General features: G+C 37.0%; 1 protein-coding gene across 3 annotated transcripts in view; it reads right to left on the reverse strand.

Moving 5' to 3' along the window:
- Positions 1-1,681: 1,681 nt before the first annotated feature.
- Positions 1,682-18,609, reverse strand: part of CHUK (component of inhibitor of nuclear factor kappa B kinase complex) — a 33,694-nt gene continuing 16,766 nt past the window's right edge. For 2 of the 3 annotated variants that reach the window (XM_058543756.1, XM_058543758.1), the window contains exons 12-21: positions 15,990-16,113; positions 15,438-15,589; positions 13,709-13,770; positions 12,589-12,698; positions 11,886-11,935; positions 7,113-7,209; positions 6,673-6,820; positions 5,989-6,122; positions 3,658-3,757; positions 1,682-2,900 (exon numbers count right to left, since the gene is read on the reverse strand). In XM_058543756.1, the coding sequence (XP_058399739.1) occupies positions 2,871-2,900; positions 3,658-3,757; positions 5,989-6,122; positions 6,673-6,820; positions 7,113-7,209; positions 11,886-11,935; positions 12,589-12,698; positions 13,709-13,770; positions 15,438-15,589; positions 15,990-16,113 (1,007 nt within the window). In that variant the 3' untranslated portion in view covers positions 1,682-2,870. The remainder of the gene's footprint in view (positions 2,901-3,657; positions 3,758-5,988; positions 6,123-6,672; positions 6,821-7,112; positions 7,210-11,885; positions 11,936-12,588; positions 12,699-13,708; positions 13,771-15,437; positions 15,590-15,989; positions 16,114-18,609) is intronic. The other variant, XM_058543757.1, reaches the window with a different exon arrangement.

The following is an 18,609-nucleotide window of genomic DNA, read 5'->3' on the forward strand; positions in this document are numbered from 1 at the left end:
GAGACAGACAGACTTTCTTTTCATTGCATATTCTTTTGTTTTTTTTTTTTAAATATGCATTATGTGTATATATTACTAAAAACAAAAAGGACAAAGTTACAGAGTAGAGGTGGGAGATGGATGAATACAAGGCAAATAGGGCAGCATATTAGAGTAGGTTGGACAGTAATGGTGTAAACTGTGAAAGGCTAGCAGTGGGACCACAACTGGACAAGGCAGACTAGGGTTAGAGGGCCCTGTAACCTCTTGGGCAGGAAAATATGGGAAAGCATTGCTTTAGGGCCAGTTAGTCCGCAAAATGGCTTAGAGTGGAGACAGACTGAAGGCAGGGAAGCCAAGTAGTTAGGAAACTGCAGGCCCAAGGTTACAATGGTAGTAACAGTGGAAATGGGAAGGGTAAGTAGAATCAATTCAAGTCTTGATTAAAGCAAGTCCTCCCAGATCACTTTACCCCCTCCCTTCAATAAATGCACTTACCATATCATTCGATTTTTATTATCTAGGACTGTGTGGGACCTTGTCTGTTCCAGATAAATGATATTTGCAGAGCTTAGCTATTTGAACTTCCAAAAAGCAAAAAGAATAAAAAAATAACTTGTTCCAGGCCCTGTTCTCTGGATGAATTCTCTTAGTTTTTCATAATATTGCTTGAATTAGAGAATGAAATGTATACAATTCACAACTGCCATTCAACTCTGAAAAGCTATCACCCAACAAAAAATAGTGGTCAACTCATGCATCAAAATCAAGTATGAGGTGATCTCATGTAGATCAGCCTACTCTGACGTCACTACAGCCATACACCATAAAAATGGCCCCACCCTATAGCAGATCTTTTATCAGTTATTACAATGATATTTAGAAAATGCACGATCATATACAGAATCTTTTAACAATAATTTCAATGCTTGGATGGCTTGCAATGTTCAGACTCCCAGATAAGGATTCTTACTATACTGCCTGTGTTAACTGTTTCTGATCTTGCCATCCAGCTCAATATCTTCCAAGCAAAAGGAACCCAAATAATGTGTACTGATGAAAACCTTCTAGAACTAGAGAAGAGAGAGACTGCCTGTTACAACAGGTGACAATCAGAATTTCCATATTTAGAGAAATGGTACAACCAGATGACTAAAAAGAAGACAACCTCAAGCTTTCAAACTTAGATGACTGGGAAAATGACACTACCAGCAAAATGGGGATGCTGTGACTAAGACATCAGTTTATAGGGCAAGATATGAGCATGGTTTTCAGACAAGGATAGTGGTGACAGGACTCCTCAGGAGAAAAGACTGTATTAAAGAAGCTACCCAATTCTATCTTTATCGTAAGTCCTGTTTAATTCCTAAGGAGGGACTGGCCCGGTGGCATAGGGGTTAAGTTCACATGCTTCGCTTTGGCGGCCCAGGGTTCATGGGTTTGGATCCCAGGCACGGACCTACACACCACTCATCAAGCCATGCTGTGGCAGCGTCCCACATACAAAATAGAGGAAGACTGGCACAGATGTTAGCTGAGGGCCAATCTTCCTCACCAAAAAAAAAAATTCCTAAGGAAAGTACAGTGAGAGCCCATTATGTTCTTCTGTGCTCCAATTCCACTTCATGGAACCTTCACATTTTCCCAAACCTTTTCAACTGTTCTATTATAATCTGATTTTAATGAATAGAGATTCAAAAAGTAATTTAAAAATCATTTAATACACAAAATGAAAAACTGTCTAGAATACAAAAGCATTTCACATTTTTTTTTTAACAAATAATATCTTCTAAATTACTTAACAGAGATCCACAATCCTTTATCTGAAACCCTTCGGGCCACATGTTTCAGAATTATGAAATTTTCAGATTTTAGAAAGGTAATTCAGTGTATATACCATACTACAAAAACCCTCAGCAGGGTCTTTGGCAGTACCCCTTCCCCCCCTAATCAAACATTCATATTTCTGCAACAAAATAAATGAATAGTCACACTAAATGGGATAAATAGATTCAATGTCAGTTCAGGTTAGATTTGCAAGCAAATAAGTTTTGTCACCAAGCTTATGAAAAATCTTGTTTTCAGATTTTGGATTTTGGAATTACAGATAAGGGAGTGCCGACCTTTATAAATCTGTATGACAACACATGAAAAATTCCTTAAACAACAAATTTTTACAAATGAAAAAACAGATAAGCTTTCAAATACATTATAAATTAACAGGTGTCTTCTCTTTGATATTATTAAATGTACATCTTAAATACGTATACACATAGCACACTGAAGACTCATGAGTCTCCACTGATATTATAGGCACAGATGCACAAGCCCTTCTGTAGGAAAGGGATACTGTCAAATGTGCAGTAAAATTGAAAAGAGAATTGAGCCATCTCCTTATGATGCCAGGGAAGAGCACTGTTGAGTGCAACCCAAGGAGGTAGGGTTTATTCTTCAAGAAGTAATTTTACTTGTGAGCAGTCTCTTCCATAAAAACACAGGCAGACAGCTTTTACTTAGAACACATGTTAGTTGAGGTTTTCTTCTCTGTGTATATTACCTTTGGCCTTCTGCCCAAAAGTTAAATGTTAAGATATTTTTAGTCAGTTAAATAAGTAATGTTTTACCAAGTTTGAAGACAAATGGATTGCAATGATGCTTCTAAGTAGCTGTAGTATTTAAAGACGTCTATGGACTTCTAAAACTCTATCTGTATAGAGGTTAAAATTACCCAAAATCAAAATATTGTGCTTGTAAAATCATGCATAATTTCTGATCATTTGACATAATTTCTTCCATTGACTGGTGTCTGAAGAATGGTTTCATGAGAGAAAAATTTCCAGTATGTGCTGTGACAACTTCGATAGGTTTGGGGACAGTGAACAAGTGGCAAGTCATTCTGTTAACCAACTCCAATCAAGATTCTAAAACCAGGCATGAAAAAGTTACAATTAGATGCTGACTATAAGTGTTAGGTATTATGGGTGTTCATTTTTGCAAATTTTCTATAGTTTGGACATTTTATAATCAAAAGTTGAAAAATCAAAAGTATAAATAAGTTATAATTAGAGAATTCAGTTTACCTTATTTTTTGTTAATTAAAACTATTTCAAAGAGTTTTCATAAATATTTGAAGCAATTATTGTTAATGAAAGAGGAAATACAAAGAGTTGGCACTGAGACTAAATGTAGTAAAAGTTAATTCAGTAAACATTTTATTATAGTTTCTCCAAGTTTTAACAAATCAATAATTCACAGTAACCAAATCTTAATATAAACACTTCTGTTAACTACAACTATATTAACATTATTTATTTTACATACAGCAGTTACTATATTTGAATTACAGTACAAATCCTGCTCCATCTTACTGGAGAAAATTGACTGCTGAAGCAAAAAAATACAAACCATTCAATTTCAGTAGTCACATTGCAAAGAAAGCTCACTGTTTAATTTGACCAAAAATGCTACTGTTGAAGATTATTGATGACATAATCCTAGTACATCACTGAGTAAGGGAAGATGGGAATTTGAGGTGGAAGATATTCCTCAAATGCTCTTTCCTCTGAATTCTTCTATTCCCCATATGCATCCCAAATGCCACATAAGGCTAGCAGGAAAAGTTAAACCCTTTGCACCCAACATGCCTAAAATAAACACCCATATCCATATAAAACTTACCATCATACTACTGCCCTGTTCCTCATTTGCTTCACGAATAATAGTGCTTAAATGGCCAAGACAGTTCAAATTTTCTTCTATCATTTGTGCTAAAGTCTCCCTGTGGGATGAAAAAACAAGCCTTTACAAATTCAGCAAAGGGGCATATGAATTTCCTCTACTTTCTGGTCTTCAGGGTCAAGATGATCACTGCCCTTCGTGCAACCCAGCACCCCAATGCAGCTGACTCCTGTGGTCTTCAGTTTCCTCATCCCTCCCACCCAGAGGCAGAGTCCTGCTTGTTACTCCAAGCTGTTGTCTCTACCAGCCCTAATGATAAGAAGTTCACCATAACTCCAATCTGATTTTCCTCTGAAATATAAGTGGCACTTATATACAACATTTTTCCCCTGAAAATGCTAACGGAGGTGGGGGGGAATCCTTGTGGCATAGACGGATGAAAGATCTCTTTTTGTTTCTGGATTATTTCCTTTTCCTTACAAGTAGTAAAAACACCAGCATGCTTACTTCAGCGACACAAATGTAGGGGAGAAGATACAAAAGTACAATCTGTCTGCAAAGATCAGGGAAGGTGAAAAACTCTGGATGGAAACTACAGATTATAGCAATGCAAAAGAAAACAAGCAAGCTGATTCCTGAGGACAGCAAAAGAAAACTGTGTGACAGGGGAGCTGCCCAGAACCAAGAAATATCAGTGGAAGTTTATATTTGAAGGAAATTCTGATTCTGGTTTCCGCCTTCCATGCTTTCCTTTTCCATATGACCTGGATCCTCACCTTTTACCAACTCTCAGTCCCTACCCTACTAGAATCAGTTCTAGGCAATGGATGATAGCCACTACAGCCATGGGCTGCATAACAGCGTTTCAGTCAACATGGACCACATACACGATGGTGGTCCCATAAGACTGGTACCATATAGCCTAGGTAGTAGGCTATACCATATAGGTTTGTGTAAGTACACTCTATGATGTTCACACAATGACAAAATCGCCTAATGACACATTTTTCAGAACGTTATCCCCATCGTTAAGCAACACGTGACTGTATTAGCTTAGAACTAAATTCTAATTCAGCTCTTATTCAACAGATGGAAAAATTGAGGCCAACAGTTCCCAATCCTTGGTGGTTAAGTACCATGGGTACCTTATAATTGAAATCAGTTTTCAATGTATTTATTCCTACTAGAAAATATATTTAAAATTCCTGTCAGATACACTTTTGCAAACCACCTCAACCTCAAACTGGAAATTACCTGTATAGAGGTGACATTTGCAACCACTAGCATCCCTTAACAAACCTAAATGCCTTTAATGAAAGCAAAAAGGTTAGTAATGTATTGAATTTTATTTGCTTCAACTCTGATTAATGAAATATTTCCTAAAATCTATATAATTAACTATAGCCTGTGCTATAGCTGTGGATGTATTACATTGGGCCAAATCTATAACGACCCCAAGATATACCCTAGAACTTGCTTTCTTTAAAAAGATAAAATACCTGATATCAGCTTGCCTTCCTGCCATCTGCTTTTCTCTTATAAAAGTAGAGTACAGAATGTGCAAGTGCATGACCTCCTGAGCAGTGATGTAATATGGCTGCACTTCTGCAAAACTAATTATGGGCAGAGCTTCCAGGAAATGCTGGTGCTGTAGAGGTCTCCATGAGTTGTGAGAAAAGTGACAATACACAAGCTAGCAAAGAGCCACTGGCTCTGGATACGGCACATCGTATGCTGAGAAAATAACAGAAATGGATAGTCATTCAGCTTTTAGCAGAAGAGTAGGAATTAATAAAAGAAAATATAGGGCTTCAAACTTGAGTTAATATTTGCAAAACTGATTTAAGGCATTGAAAAAAGTCTGATTTTAGAAATACTAAGTTGTAAAATAGAGTAGATTAAACTCAACAATTCATCAGAGGGGTAATCAAGGATCCCAAAATGATAAATGCAAAAAGATAGCATAATTTCTCATAGACATAAATGGTTAAGGAAGGAATAAAGTTTGGGTAAAAGAATTGATAAGCCAGTAACAGAGAAAGGACTCAGAACTTGGACTAAGCTAATAAAAAGTAACGTGATGAATATTTACTTCCCAAGCACTTTACATACATTGTCTAATTGAATTTTCAGTTCCCATTTTGCAGGTGAAGAAATGTGAACATTAAAAAAGTCAAGTTAATTGCACAAGGCTATTACAAAGGGACAGTCCAGAGCTCAACCCTGGTCTATAAGGCACTGAAGACTATGCCTTAACCACTCTACTCTACTGCCTCATTCCTACCACTGCTCTTGAAAACACAACTATCTGTTGTTACAAAGTGAACCCACCCATCTTGAGGAGTTACCACGCATGACAGAGGATGTTCACGTTCTGCTGAAGTTGGGGGTAGCCATGCTGATGCCTGAGGGGTTACTGCACCTTCTAGACTGGATCCTACAAGGGACCGGGCAGAACTCTGTGTCTGAAAGAAAAGAAAAAATCAGAAGATTATAGGAAAGCACCTCCACTGATTCATACAATTTCCTACCATATTCCTAGGACCTATATTTCAATCACTACTTTTTTGCACGGCTAGAGTATTTCTGTATAAAACTATCCCCACCTTTACACACCACTACTAAGTATCATGTCTGTGGCCCCTTTATTGGCTAAAACCAAATGTACCTACCCATCCAATTCCACTTTAGTTGGAGGAAAAAAAAAAAGTTGAACAAAGGGTTGGTTTCATTGACTAGTCAGATACATCTATCCCCAAATCAGGTTGGGATACCACAGTGGTCTAGGGCTGGAGGAATATAAAAACAAGAGACTGAAAAGGAGAGTGGTAATGAAGGATGATCAAGAAGACCTGCATCTGAATTGCTAGTCAGACACCACGCAAGGAACATGAGCATCAACCCAACACAAAATACACGTCTTCAGGAGGACCCAGATCATGCTCATAAAAATCCCTTTTCTAGGTCATAACAGCAAATCAATGTCACGTGAATAATTCATTAATAGTTACTTACACAGGCAATTTTAAGGAGATGCCATATTTCTTTCTGCCTCTTTCCCTGCATAAACATGACAGTATTGTCAGCTTCTTTGATGTTACTGAGGGCCATTTCCACCTTGGGCAGTAGATCGATAATCTTCTGCTTACAGCCCAACAACTTGCTGGAGAGATTAAATCAGTGTCAGATACTTAAACATCCCCCAAGACAGTACACCATACTCCCAAACCCCGCTGAGGAAACGAACCACAATCAGCTTCAGATTTAATGAATGATCTCCAAAGCAGTCACCCAAACAGGACACATACATGCATGCAACTGTGGTCAAGCTACCCAGGGTACTACCAGAACTCTTCCTGGGTCTAGCATATTTACCAAAAAGGCGTATTACACTTTGAAAGGAACATGATAAAAATACCCTGGCTTTTCAGTAGGAAATAAAACAATTTTTCTACCTCAGATGACCAAACAGCTCCTTGAGAACCCGGTCCTGACTCTGCACAGTATGCACAATGATCTTCACCATCTCTGTGCTGTCGCTGTAGGAGTGATCTATAAAATACCTCAGTCAGTAGGCAGAACCTCTCCTCTGCATGAACATAGCCTCCAAACAAAAAATTCCTAAAAATCTGAAACTAGTTTTAATTAATACACATCTCCATTTAAATTCAAAATTGGATTAAGATGAAAGATTTTAAGATTATATAATATATATAAATTATAATTATATATCTAAAAACAATGTTATATGTGTTTGTATGTGTATAATGTATATATAAATTTATCACTGAATCTTCAGAGACCCTAGTTGCCTGTTTTTTTTTTTTTTTGTGAGGAAGATCAGCCCTGAGCTAACATCCATGCTAATCCTCCTCTTTTTGCTGAGGAAGACCGGCTCTGAGCTAACATCTATTGCCAATCCTCCTCTTTTTTTTTTTCCCCCAAAGCCCCAGTAGATAGTTGTATGTCATAGCTGCACATCCTTCTAGTTGCTGTATGTGGGACACGGCCTATGCCGGAGAAGTAGTGCGTCGGTGCGCGCCTGGGATCCGAACCCGGGCCGCCAGAAGCGCAGCGTGCACACCTAACCACTAAGCCACAGGGCCGGCCCACTAGTTGCCTGTTTTCAAGAATAGTCTTGGCTGTCTGTAATCCATACTAACCCAAGCCCTAGATACATATGCAGCGTTCTGGCCAACATATCAATTTTTCTTGGATGATTACCATCACTTATTTAGAAACAGTAGGACAATTCATCAAACTTTGCCTCAAAGGAAGGAGGCCCTTGCCTCAACTAGGTTGCTTGGCATTTCATGTTTATCCATCTGTTTATAGCCCATGAAAACTCTGAAAAAAGCTGACTGATGCACTAATAAAAGGACCTCTAGACACCTTCAAAGTTCAGTTTGAAAGTAGTATGACATCTTAAAGCAAACTGGCAGCTGACATATGTCCTCAAATGGGAAGGTTGTGTGGTCACAGTGAGTTCTACAGTTTATAGTAGATGCTACTTCAATTAAAAAAAAAAAAAAAACTAGCATTAATTGTTACATTTCAGAAAATGGCTATTTAACTTTTAAAAAACTGGAAGATTGCTCATGGATCATGCTGCTATTTCCTTGGGAAATAACTGATCTCAAATGCAAAAATAAGATTATTACGGTTTTCTCATTTAACCCTTACAGGAGTCCTATGAGATGGCTATTGTTGTTACCCACATTTTACTATGAAAATAGTATTTAAAAAAAATTTCAGTGTTCTTTGTTATCACTGCAAAGACCTTTCCCCAGCTCAACTTTATTCTCCATACATTTCTCTCTTTGTCTCTTCTTCAACAACCAGATAGAGGCTCCAAAAAGGCTCCTCTCCAAACAGCACTCCCCTTCCTAAATCCCACAGACCAGGCCCAACAGCTTTCCCAGATAACTAGCTCTTTTAGATGGTCCAAGACTTCAGAACTTTAACCTTCTCCACATAGAGAATGAAGAAAGTTGGTTTTCACCATTTTCAGCTGAACAAGAGTCTCAAGTCAACTCTAAGCTAGAAAGGACACCAGAGACTATATATGAAGTGTAATTATATAAGCTGTAACAATACACAAAATTTCTTGTTACCAACTAGTTTATCAGGCAAGGTGACTATCATTTCAAAGAAGCTACCTGGATAGAAAATTTATTCCTAGGCCCCATGATATGCTGACATGCTGACATGGATACTGCCAAGTTTTTATAAAAATAATCCAAACAAATGCTGTCCTTGACTGTGGAAAGTTAATTTGACTGAGTCAATGGATGGACTTTTGTGTATCTTCATCTGCAATATCTGATTCACTGGCCAGAAGACTGGGAGTAATGAATATTGATTAAAGAAAAAAAAAAAAAGAATTAGACTTGCTCTAGTTGAAATCTTAAATTTCAATATTTTACTCTAACTACAACTTCTACCACTTCCATCACTTTTTGTGAATATCTTCGACTTTTCTGTCCTCTTATTCTACGAGCAAAATCCTAACCCTGGATCAGTCTAACCATCTGCTCTATCAGTTCCTATATCCAAGCTACTAAATACTACCAACAAAAAAAATTATATGACCATGCACTCTGTTGTCACTACTGATTCACAGGTTTTCACTTCTGCTCTGGAGTCTTAATAAATGTTCTGGGTCAGCAACATACCAGCTTTTAAAAATCTTTAAGCATACTCCTTAAATCTATGAAGTTATCACCTCTTCCATTATAGTTAACCCTGCTTCTTACTTCAGGATAGGAGGCCATAAAGCAGTAAGACGCTCACCTTGCAACCCCTATGCCCACAAGTGTCTGTTTCCACACCTATCCTCCCTCCAATACCAGTGGCCACAAGCCTAATCTCTCCCACTATTCTCTGGAGTCAGCCTCTCAAGCTGTTCAGGGACCTCCCTCTCCACGGCTTTTGATCCCGAGCACATAAATACACTCAAGTCTTCCTTCTGAAAATTGACCTCCCTTATTCTACATCTCCTCCTAAACGCTCACCTCTCTTCTTTCCTTAACAGCCAAGCTTCTGAAAAGAATAGCCTAGATAAACAGTTCTCAAACTTTTTGGTCTCAAGACTCCTTTACACTCAAAAATTCTTAAGAACCCCAAAGAGTTTTTTAGTAATTAAACTGAAAAAATTTTAAATATTTATTTATTCATTTAAAACTAACAACAAACTCATTACCTGTTAATGTATTTTTATTAAAAGTAACTATATTTTCTAAAACAAAAAAATTTTAGTGAGAAAACTGGCAATTGTTTCACAATTTTGCAGATCTTTTTAATATCACCACCGATCTCATCAGAAAAGTCTTTAAGGATTGAGAAGTTGACAAATTTCAGTTGATGGATACAAGTTTTCCCAAACTCTAATTTTTTGCTTCAAACATGTAATTTTATGATTGACAACAAATACTGTTGTTTTTTGTCCTTAGAGTGACAGGCATGCTTCATTAATTTTTGAGAAAATATCTGCCACATACCCAAATCTGAATAATCATAGTTTGTCAGACAGTCTTTCTTTCAAGTAAAAATGGTGTTCCATTAAATAAGAGGCCAGTCAACAAGCAAGGTAAACAACCGCTAAAGTGGTTTTCCTTAAGACAACCATCATACTGCAGTAGGTAGCAGAAGCACTTTATAAGTACTGCCCACTTCATCACACAGAATATGAAAAAGACATGTACTTGAGGGTGGAGATTTAAATACAATTTTTACTGCTTTATCAAGGACTCTTAAGTGAAACTGGCTTTTTTTTTTTTCACCCTGAATGCATGGTGGTGGAAAGTATAATGTACCCAGCTGCCCTAGCCAGAAACTTGGGAGGCATCCACGACTACCTACTCTATCTCCAGCCACTCACATTCAATCCATCACCCAACACTATCAGTTTTACCTTCTAAATATCTCTCTTGCCCTTACTCTCCTTTTCACCCCACTGCCACAGTTCAGGCTCTCCGTCTTAGCTCATGGCCCACTATGTACTGAGCTATGCTTATTTCAACAACCTCATAACTAATGTCTCTGTCTCTAGCCTAGCCACACTTTAATCCATTATCCACAATGGTACTAGAGCAGTATTTCTAAAATGCTAATCTGATCATGCCATTCCCCTGCTGAAAACTTTTTAGGGTTTCTCCTTGCCATCATGATGAAATCCAAACTCATTACCATGACATACCAGATTCTTTATGATCCAGCCACACTGCTCTCCTCCTGAAACTCTACACTCCAGTCACGCTGCATTTCCTCAAACATGCTAAGTGCTACACGTACATGTCTTTACCAACTATACTCATATACACAAGAGCCCATCTCCTTTCTCCCAGTTACTGCTACTTATCCTTTAAGGCTCATTTCAGATGTCATCTCCTGCAGGAACCTCCTCTAACCATCCCTGACTGCCAGTCAGGGTTAGGTGCCTATCTTATAAATACCTCACAAATGTTTGTAGAAATAAACTGAAAAAATTCCACTACAATAAAAACCAATGTAGAAGAGATCATGTTATTTGTTAAATACAATTTCACATGTATAGTAATTTGCATATGTTTGCAAATTTTAAAGTGTAAAACTTATCTTTTTTACAATTTAGGTATATAGCAAATTAGGGCACAGACTTCACCTTTTATTTATTCTGTAACCCTTCAAAACAAATCAGTTTTTAACTGAAGGATAATATCTTGCACGTACACAATACTTTACAGTTTTCAAAGCATTTTCACAAACATTTAGCAGATGTTCAACAGGAATTGTTTTGTGAAGGAAACAAGTAATCAGTGACCAGTGCAGATGAATGCATCATTTTCAAGGTAAATTGCTCTGGCCTAGCACATGGGCCTTCCCTCTGACCATTCCACACCTGAACCCAAGTCAAATTCTTTCCAACCTCTATAATCTTAAGCAGCATTTATTTTTTCCATCTTTCCGCACATTTTCTTGCTTCCTCTTCCCCTTCTTTGAGTTCCTTTTTTCTTTTTCATTCCTTCCTTTCACTTCCCTTTTAAAATTTTTCCATCTCAATTTTCTTATTACTTTGCGTTTCTAATATCTTAAATTCTCACAAACAGCTGTTGTACCATAAACATCTCAATGGCAATACCAAAACTGGAATTTATTCTGCAGCTTGTTTAAAATCCAATCCCTTGGATTTCTTAAGCTAGTGATGGTTTCCTAAAATGCCTTTGTGTACTGTGATAAAAGTGTCTTACCTGAAGGTCTGTGCTTTAGCTGCTTATATAGATCGATAGCACGCTGTTCCCTATGAAAGAGAAAAAATGCTTCCATATGTGAAGATAATTTAATGACTCTAATAATCCACAACTTGAAATGAATAACATTATTTGAATAGAGTAATGATTCCATTTTAAAGTACATTTGCCAACGAATATTTTACAGAGCATTTTGTTGAGTAATAAGCAAGACCTTAAAATGCAAAGTTGAATATACTTCATATCTGCTCTGATCTACTACCACATATACAACATCCGTGCACCAGAAACACTTAAATGGGCAAAAATTATGGCCTGTGACTAAAGAAAGAATCTGAAGTTTCTAATCCAAACACTTAGGAAGTTAACCTCATTTAGAGTATTTAATACACAATATCTTGGACCAGAAGTTTGGTAAGCATGGAAATTGCTTGTAACTCAGAATACTTTAAAAATTCTTTTTAACACTCACATGAAAAGATGCTTTGATTCAAAAAGCAAAAGTCAACGCAAAGAGTTATTTCCAAAATTTCCTGTGACTAAGAAAAAACTTCCTTTTTTACATATGATGCCGATGTATTTGAGGAAAGGAAAACTATAGAAAAGAACAACATACAGGCTTAATCTGCCAGATGTATGCAGAAAGAACAACCTGCTACAAAACTTATAGACACCAATACCAACAACATGAGCACATCCTTACAGAGATTCCATCAAGTCTCCCTGACGTCTTCCATAAGGGCTCTTCTGTAGCTCCATGATTTCAGTGTGCAGGGACATGATCTGATCCTCCAGGTATCCAATGATACCCACCTAAAATATGATGAAACACAAAGGAAGTGACAAGCTCACCACCAGACAACACAGAAAAGAACTCAGAACTGAGAGAATGACTTGCTGCTACAGTAGGAGAACTAAATGATTTAAGATGAAACACTGATTTTGTTCAAGCCTTTTTATCTTTCAGATTCTGACACTTAATCTTTCACATGAGAACATACTTATTCCTATGCTTCTCTCTTTTCTCTCTTGACAAGAGGAAACTACTAGCATTTGCTTTCTCCTCCTGAGAAGCAAAAAGATAGAAGTGTCACTAACAAGACAGAGAAAAAGTGGCCACCAAAACCATTGTTATGGTTTTCATTACCCTGTGGTTTTCAGCTCTATGGTTTTCATTGCCTCTTGTTCCTGACTGCCTTAAATAAGGATGCAGAAAGACAGACACTGGATTTCCCACCCCAGGATACCAACTGCCCCACCCCTGTCCTCAGGGTAAGTACTGATATCAAGGAGAACAACAATTTAGTGGGACTATGGACAGATGTACATGGTAAGGAAGGAATCTGCCACCTATAGAATAATCTATACCTACGGTGACCATATAATTTATTGTCCAAAACAGCATAATTTTGAGAGTTAAAGGAAGTACTATTGAGAATTATGGCAAGACAGATATAAACTAAGACTGTCCCAGGTAAACCAGGACGTGCAGCCACTCTATCTAAACAGTCATAACAGTAACAATGATAACTACCATTTATTATTTACTCTCATTTAATCTGCATAACCGTACTAAAAAAGGTACAGTCCCATAATATAATATGGAAACTGAAGCTTAGTGAGACTTCAGTTTACTCTCATTTGCCCAAAGCCCTTGTTTTTATCCACTATGGTACCTCCCTCTATATACACAAAGCATCTACTACATATTTATCTGATATTCAGGAATGACATGAAAAATACTCTACATATCAAAACCAAAGATAATTTCTAAGGGAGACTCAGGAATGAATAAGCACACAGAATGAGCTCAGTGATTTTACCTCAGCATAATGGATAGCCTTTTCTTCCATTTCCTTCCAAGCTTTTAACATTTTTTCTGAAGCTAAAAAAAAAGTCTAAATTGGTTATCTCAGAAATAGCCACAGCTTTAATTACTAACCTGCCCACCTTCTTACCTCAGCAACATCAAAAATGGTGTTATCGGTCGAAATGTCCCCTCAAAAGATATGTTGAAGTCCTAACCCACAGTAACTCAAAATGTGACCTTATTTGGAAATAGGGTCTTTGCAGATGCAATTAGCTAAGTTAAGATGAGGTCATACTGGAGTAGGGAGGCCCCTTAACCTAGTCTGACTAGGGTCCTAATAAGAAGAGGAGAAGAGACACAAAGACACAGACATCAGGGGAGAGTAGCATTTGATGACGGAGGCCGAGATTAAAGTGCTGCAGCTGCAAGCCAAGGAGCGCCAAGGATTGCTGGCAAACCACCAGAAGCTACGAAGAGGCCAGGAAGGACTCTCCTCCACAGATTCAGAGGGATCACGGCCCTGCCAACACCTTGATTTTGGACTTCTAGCTTCTGGAACTATAAGATGATAAATTTCTCTTGTTTTAAACCACCCAGTTTATGGTAATTTGTTATGGCAGCCCTAGGAAACTAATACAGATGGTTTTGTCTTAAAAAAAAATTTTAAGTAATACAGAAACATGATTTTTTTTAAAAACATTAGACACTATGAAAGGATATAAAAACAAAAGACTCTCTTCCTCCCCTCCACCCTAAGGGATCTTATCATTAATCATTTGTTACACAGACACATACCCTTTTCCCTCACAAGAGAGACCACCTATCCATACTTTTCTTTCTTTGCTTTTTCCCCCAACTTAAAACACTGCTGCCATTAAAGACCCAGGTGATCTTTTAATATCAGCACACAAAAGTATACCTCATTTTTTTAAAGTTATATAAGATATAAAACTGGCAAGCCAAACCAAAGATAATTTGACGAAATAATTATAATGTTTTGCTATTCACCAGAATGCCTATAATACACAAATAAAACATCAATCACAGAACCAGCTCTAGTGTGTAAACTTACTCACCCAACTGGACACTGCTAATCATTTATTCTGAGATATACATATCTTGCTCAGGACAAGTATACAAACACAGGATTTGTTTCCCAAAAAAGGATTGTTTCATGAAAGAAAACAGAAATGCTGATGGTGATCCCTTCAGTTTATTATTTGAATTTTAACTCTGCTTTTTATATTTCCTTAGTATATCTGAAGGGGAATAAGCTTGGAGTCAAATACTGAAAAATTGAAAGCTGTGTACAATAAAAACACAGTGGGACTCCACAGTAGGTGGTTTAGAAAAAAAACCCTGGAATTATTTGTGTTATTATTTACAGAAAGATAAGTAATTTAAGACACTTCCCTGGGTAAGAAGTCACCCCAATACAGACTTTGTATCTATTTTAAAAATGAGGTTTGAAAATCACAAGTTCTTGTATCACTTTTGTATTTTTCTGGAGTTGAACAATTTTAGCCCAATTGTGGGGGAAAAAAAATCCCTGTAAAGTGGCTCAACTAAAGGTTAAAAAAAAAGAGAGAGCGCTAACATTCAAAACAAACATGGTTTATGATGATTTGAGATGTCCTGTCTCTTGTTCTAATGTGAATGTACGTGAAACATCTGCCTATGAGACAAGAAGGCAAAATCGCAGATGGCTTCCAGAGGCTAGAATATATTACTCAAACACTTACATATCCCATAAGTCATCTGCTCACTATATCTTTCCAAGTCAAGCTGAATGCTTTTGTGGAAAAACTCCAATTTAGCTTTCAGTTGCTGAGATGCTGAGATCAAAGTGTTCTTCATTTTTGTCAAGTTAGCATTATATCTAAGAAGACTTAACCTAAACCATAACAACAAAAAAAGATATTAGCATTTCAGAAACACTGGACAAAAATTTAAAATCTTAAATTGCCATAAGCCCAAAGCCTAAGTTTCTATTATCAATCCATGAGAAACAGCTGATCTCTAAAATCTGGTCTCTAAAGACTTCCTGCCTGTGATATTCTATGATAAAACAATCTTCTTACTCTAGAACCATTCAGGAACTACTCTCAAGCCATTGCAACTGGATGGTTTCAGACCGTTAGTAAGAATTCTACAAGTCTTATCAGAATATTACATTTCAAACTGGCCCAGTATTTTAGTATTGCGTGGAATACTGATTAGTGAAAACTGGCAAGATTAATTCTCGAGCATTAATGCACTTGACATTGTGCCTATAAACAACAGAATCCACTTACATTGCTGCTCTTTGTCCCTGAAAGAGCCTGCTGTAGTCTTCTTTTAGCCCAGACACATAGTGTACTGCTTCAGCCCATACTTTACGCAGCTGTATAATTGGAAGCTGTATTTTGCTGTCCTGTACTATATGTAAGACGATGGGAAAAAGGACAGGGGAGTTACTTTTTAAGATTTTAGAGTTCATTTATCATTCTTTGTGATTTCCTGTCCACACAAATATCATTCCAATAGATGCTGGAAACTGATGCTAAAAAGAACCACTTGTTACTGTTTCAGTTCAATATAGGTTTACTGAGCACCTGCACCACAAAAGCCCTGCTCCAGATACAAGGGGAAATAAAAATGAATAAGACATAATCACTACATAATCACAAAGCTTGCTATTATTCCTGTATCTTGTCTTTTTTTTCCCTTGCTTCTCTCCAACTTGGAATACTCTTATTTTCTCTACAATAATCCAAATTATTTCTTTCAAGTTCTAAATCAAGTCCCATCTCCTTCACAATCTGCCACCGTCTTTCCTGCCTCTGAATAATAAGCTTCATCTCCTGGACTACCAACCAGCTTCAGGAAAACATACAGGCTAAATGGAATTCTAATAAATTATGCTTTCTTCAATGCCAGACTTATGAAATTATCTATTTATGATTATCTCTTACCCTTTCTTTGGTAAAGGGAATGCTACTTTCTAAAACCATGGAAGGTATGTGTTAAGTTCAATGAAATTCCATTTTAACATTATGAAATTCTCCAAGATTGAAAGAGATTCATCCTATATTTTAAGGTAGCAATTATATTCTTTGTTACTTTTTTCCAATGAAAACCTTCAGAGAAAGGTTGCTATATTAGGGTTCATATTGAGAAAACACATTATCTGAAGCAGATTTTAACAAAATAAAGCTTTGTATCTGGAAAAATCTTTGCCTCCCCTAATAATTATTACTAGCCTCAATTAACCTTTCTTCTATTCTTATATACCTACACTTACTCCGGAGGCTTCCTATAATAGACCAAAAAAAAAAAAAAAAAAAAATCATATACTTAAAAAAATAAAGTCTGAAAAGGCCTAAGAAATGATACCCCAGTAGCAGGAAGCACACCTAGTGTCCAGATCTTGGTTTCTAATACTATTCTTCAATTAAAGGAACCAGGACTCCTTGGAGAAATGGCTGATTCTAGGACTGGAGCAGGAAATATACAAGATGGGCCTGGAGCCCCTTGTAGTGCCAGAAAGAAAGGAAGTGCTAAAAGCAAAACAAAACCCTCTCAATGATAGAGCAAGTAAAAGCAGCACAGGAAGCCAACGGAAAGAGCTCCTAATGGCCAAAGCTGCAAGGATTTGAACAACAAAATAAACTAGTATTAGATTATAATCCAAAGTATAAAATAAATATCTATGAATCCATATTGATAGAATGGTTGAATAAATTAATTAATGAGAGAGAAGAGATAGATCTCGTGTGCAGAATTCCAAATAAATTATATAGATACTCTACCCGAAAGGAAGGAGAACATAACTCCCTACTCCTTAACCGTGGGTTCTGCATAGTGATTTCCTTCCAAATAGTACAGTATGGAAAGGGGGGGAAAAGACCTAAACTTTACAGTGGAGAAACCTGACAAACACTACTTCAGCCACGTGATTAAGGTCAACACCAACAGTCATAAATCATGCTGACAGTATGTACCCTTTTATACTGTGTGAAAATGGCACTTTACTTCTGTGATCTTTCTCTCAAAACCCATAATCCTAACCTAATCACGAGAAAAAAAAAAATCAGACAAATTGGAACAGAGGGGCATCCTACAAAATACTTGACCAGTACTCCTCAAAACTGTCAAGGTCATCATAAAGCCTTAAGGAAAGTCTGAGAAACTGTCAAAGCCAAGAGGAGCCTAAGGAGACATGACAACTAAATGTAATGGGGTATCCTGAAACAGAAAAAGGACACCAGATAAAAACTAAGAAAATCTGAATAAAGTATGGACTTTAGTTAATAATAATATATTGGTTCATTAATTGTAACAAATGTACCATACAAATGTAAGATGTTAAGGGAAACTATATATGTGGGGGGAGGGGAGTAACATGAGAACTCTGTACTATCTGCTCAATTTTTCAGTAAATCTAAAACTGTTCTTAAAAAAAACTAATAAAAAGGTAACAGAAAGGAAAGATTACATAATTTTAGCCCTTATGCTCAATTCTGGGTTGTTTTTTATTTTATTTTTTGCTGAGGAAGATTCACCCTGAGCTAACATTGGTTGCCAATCTTCCTCTATTTCGTATGTGGGCTGCTGCAACAACATGGCCACTGACAGACAAGTGGGGTAGGTCCACGCCCAGGAACTGAACACAGGCTGCCAAAGCAGAGCCTGCCGAACTTAACCACTAGGCCATGGGGGCTGACCCTCAATTCTGTTCTTGATTTTACAATTTTGCGCTTGATTTTAGTTTGGGGTAGACAGAAATTGATCACTTAACTTCTTCGAAAGAAAAGAATAAGTCTCACAGGATAGATGAAAACATTTGAACATTAAGCAGTATTCATGGGATAAGAGGAAATATCTGAACACGGTTAAATAATGAAGAAGCAACTAAAATGTAGACTTAATTAA

Source organism: Diceros bicornis, chromosome 6, assembly GCF_020826845.1.
Source record: "Diceros bicornis minor isolate mBicDic1 chromosome 6, mDicBic1.mat.cur, whole genome shotgun sequence".
Classification (NCBI taxonomy): Eukaryota; Metazoa; Chordata; class Mammalia; order Perissodactyla; family Rhinocerotidae; genus Diceros; species Diceros bicornis.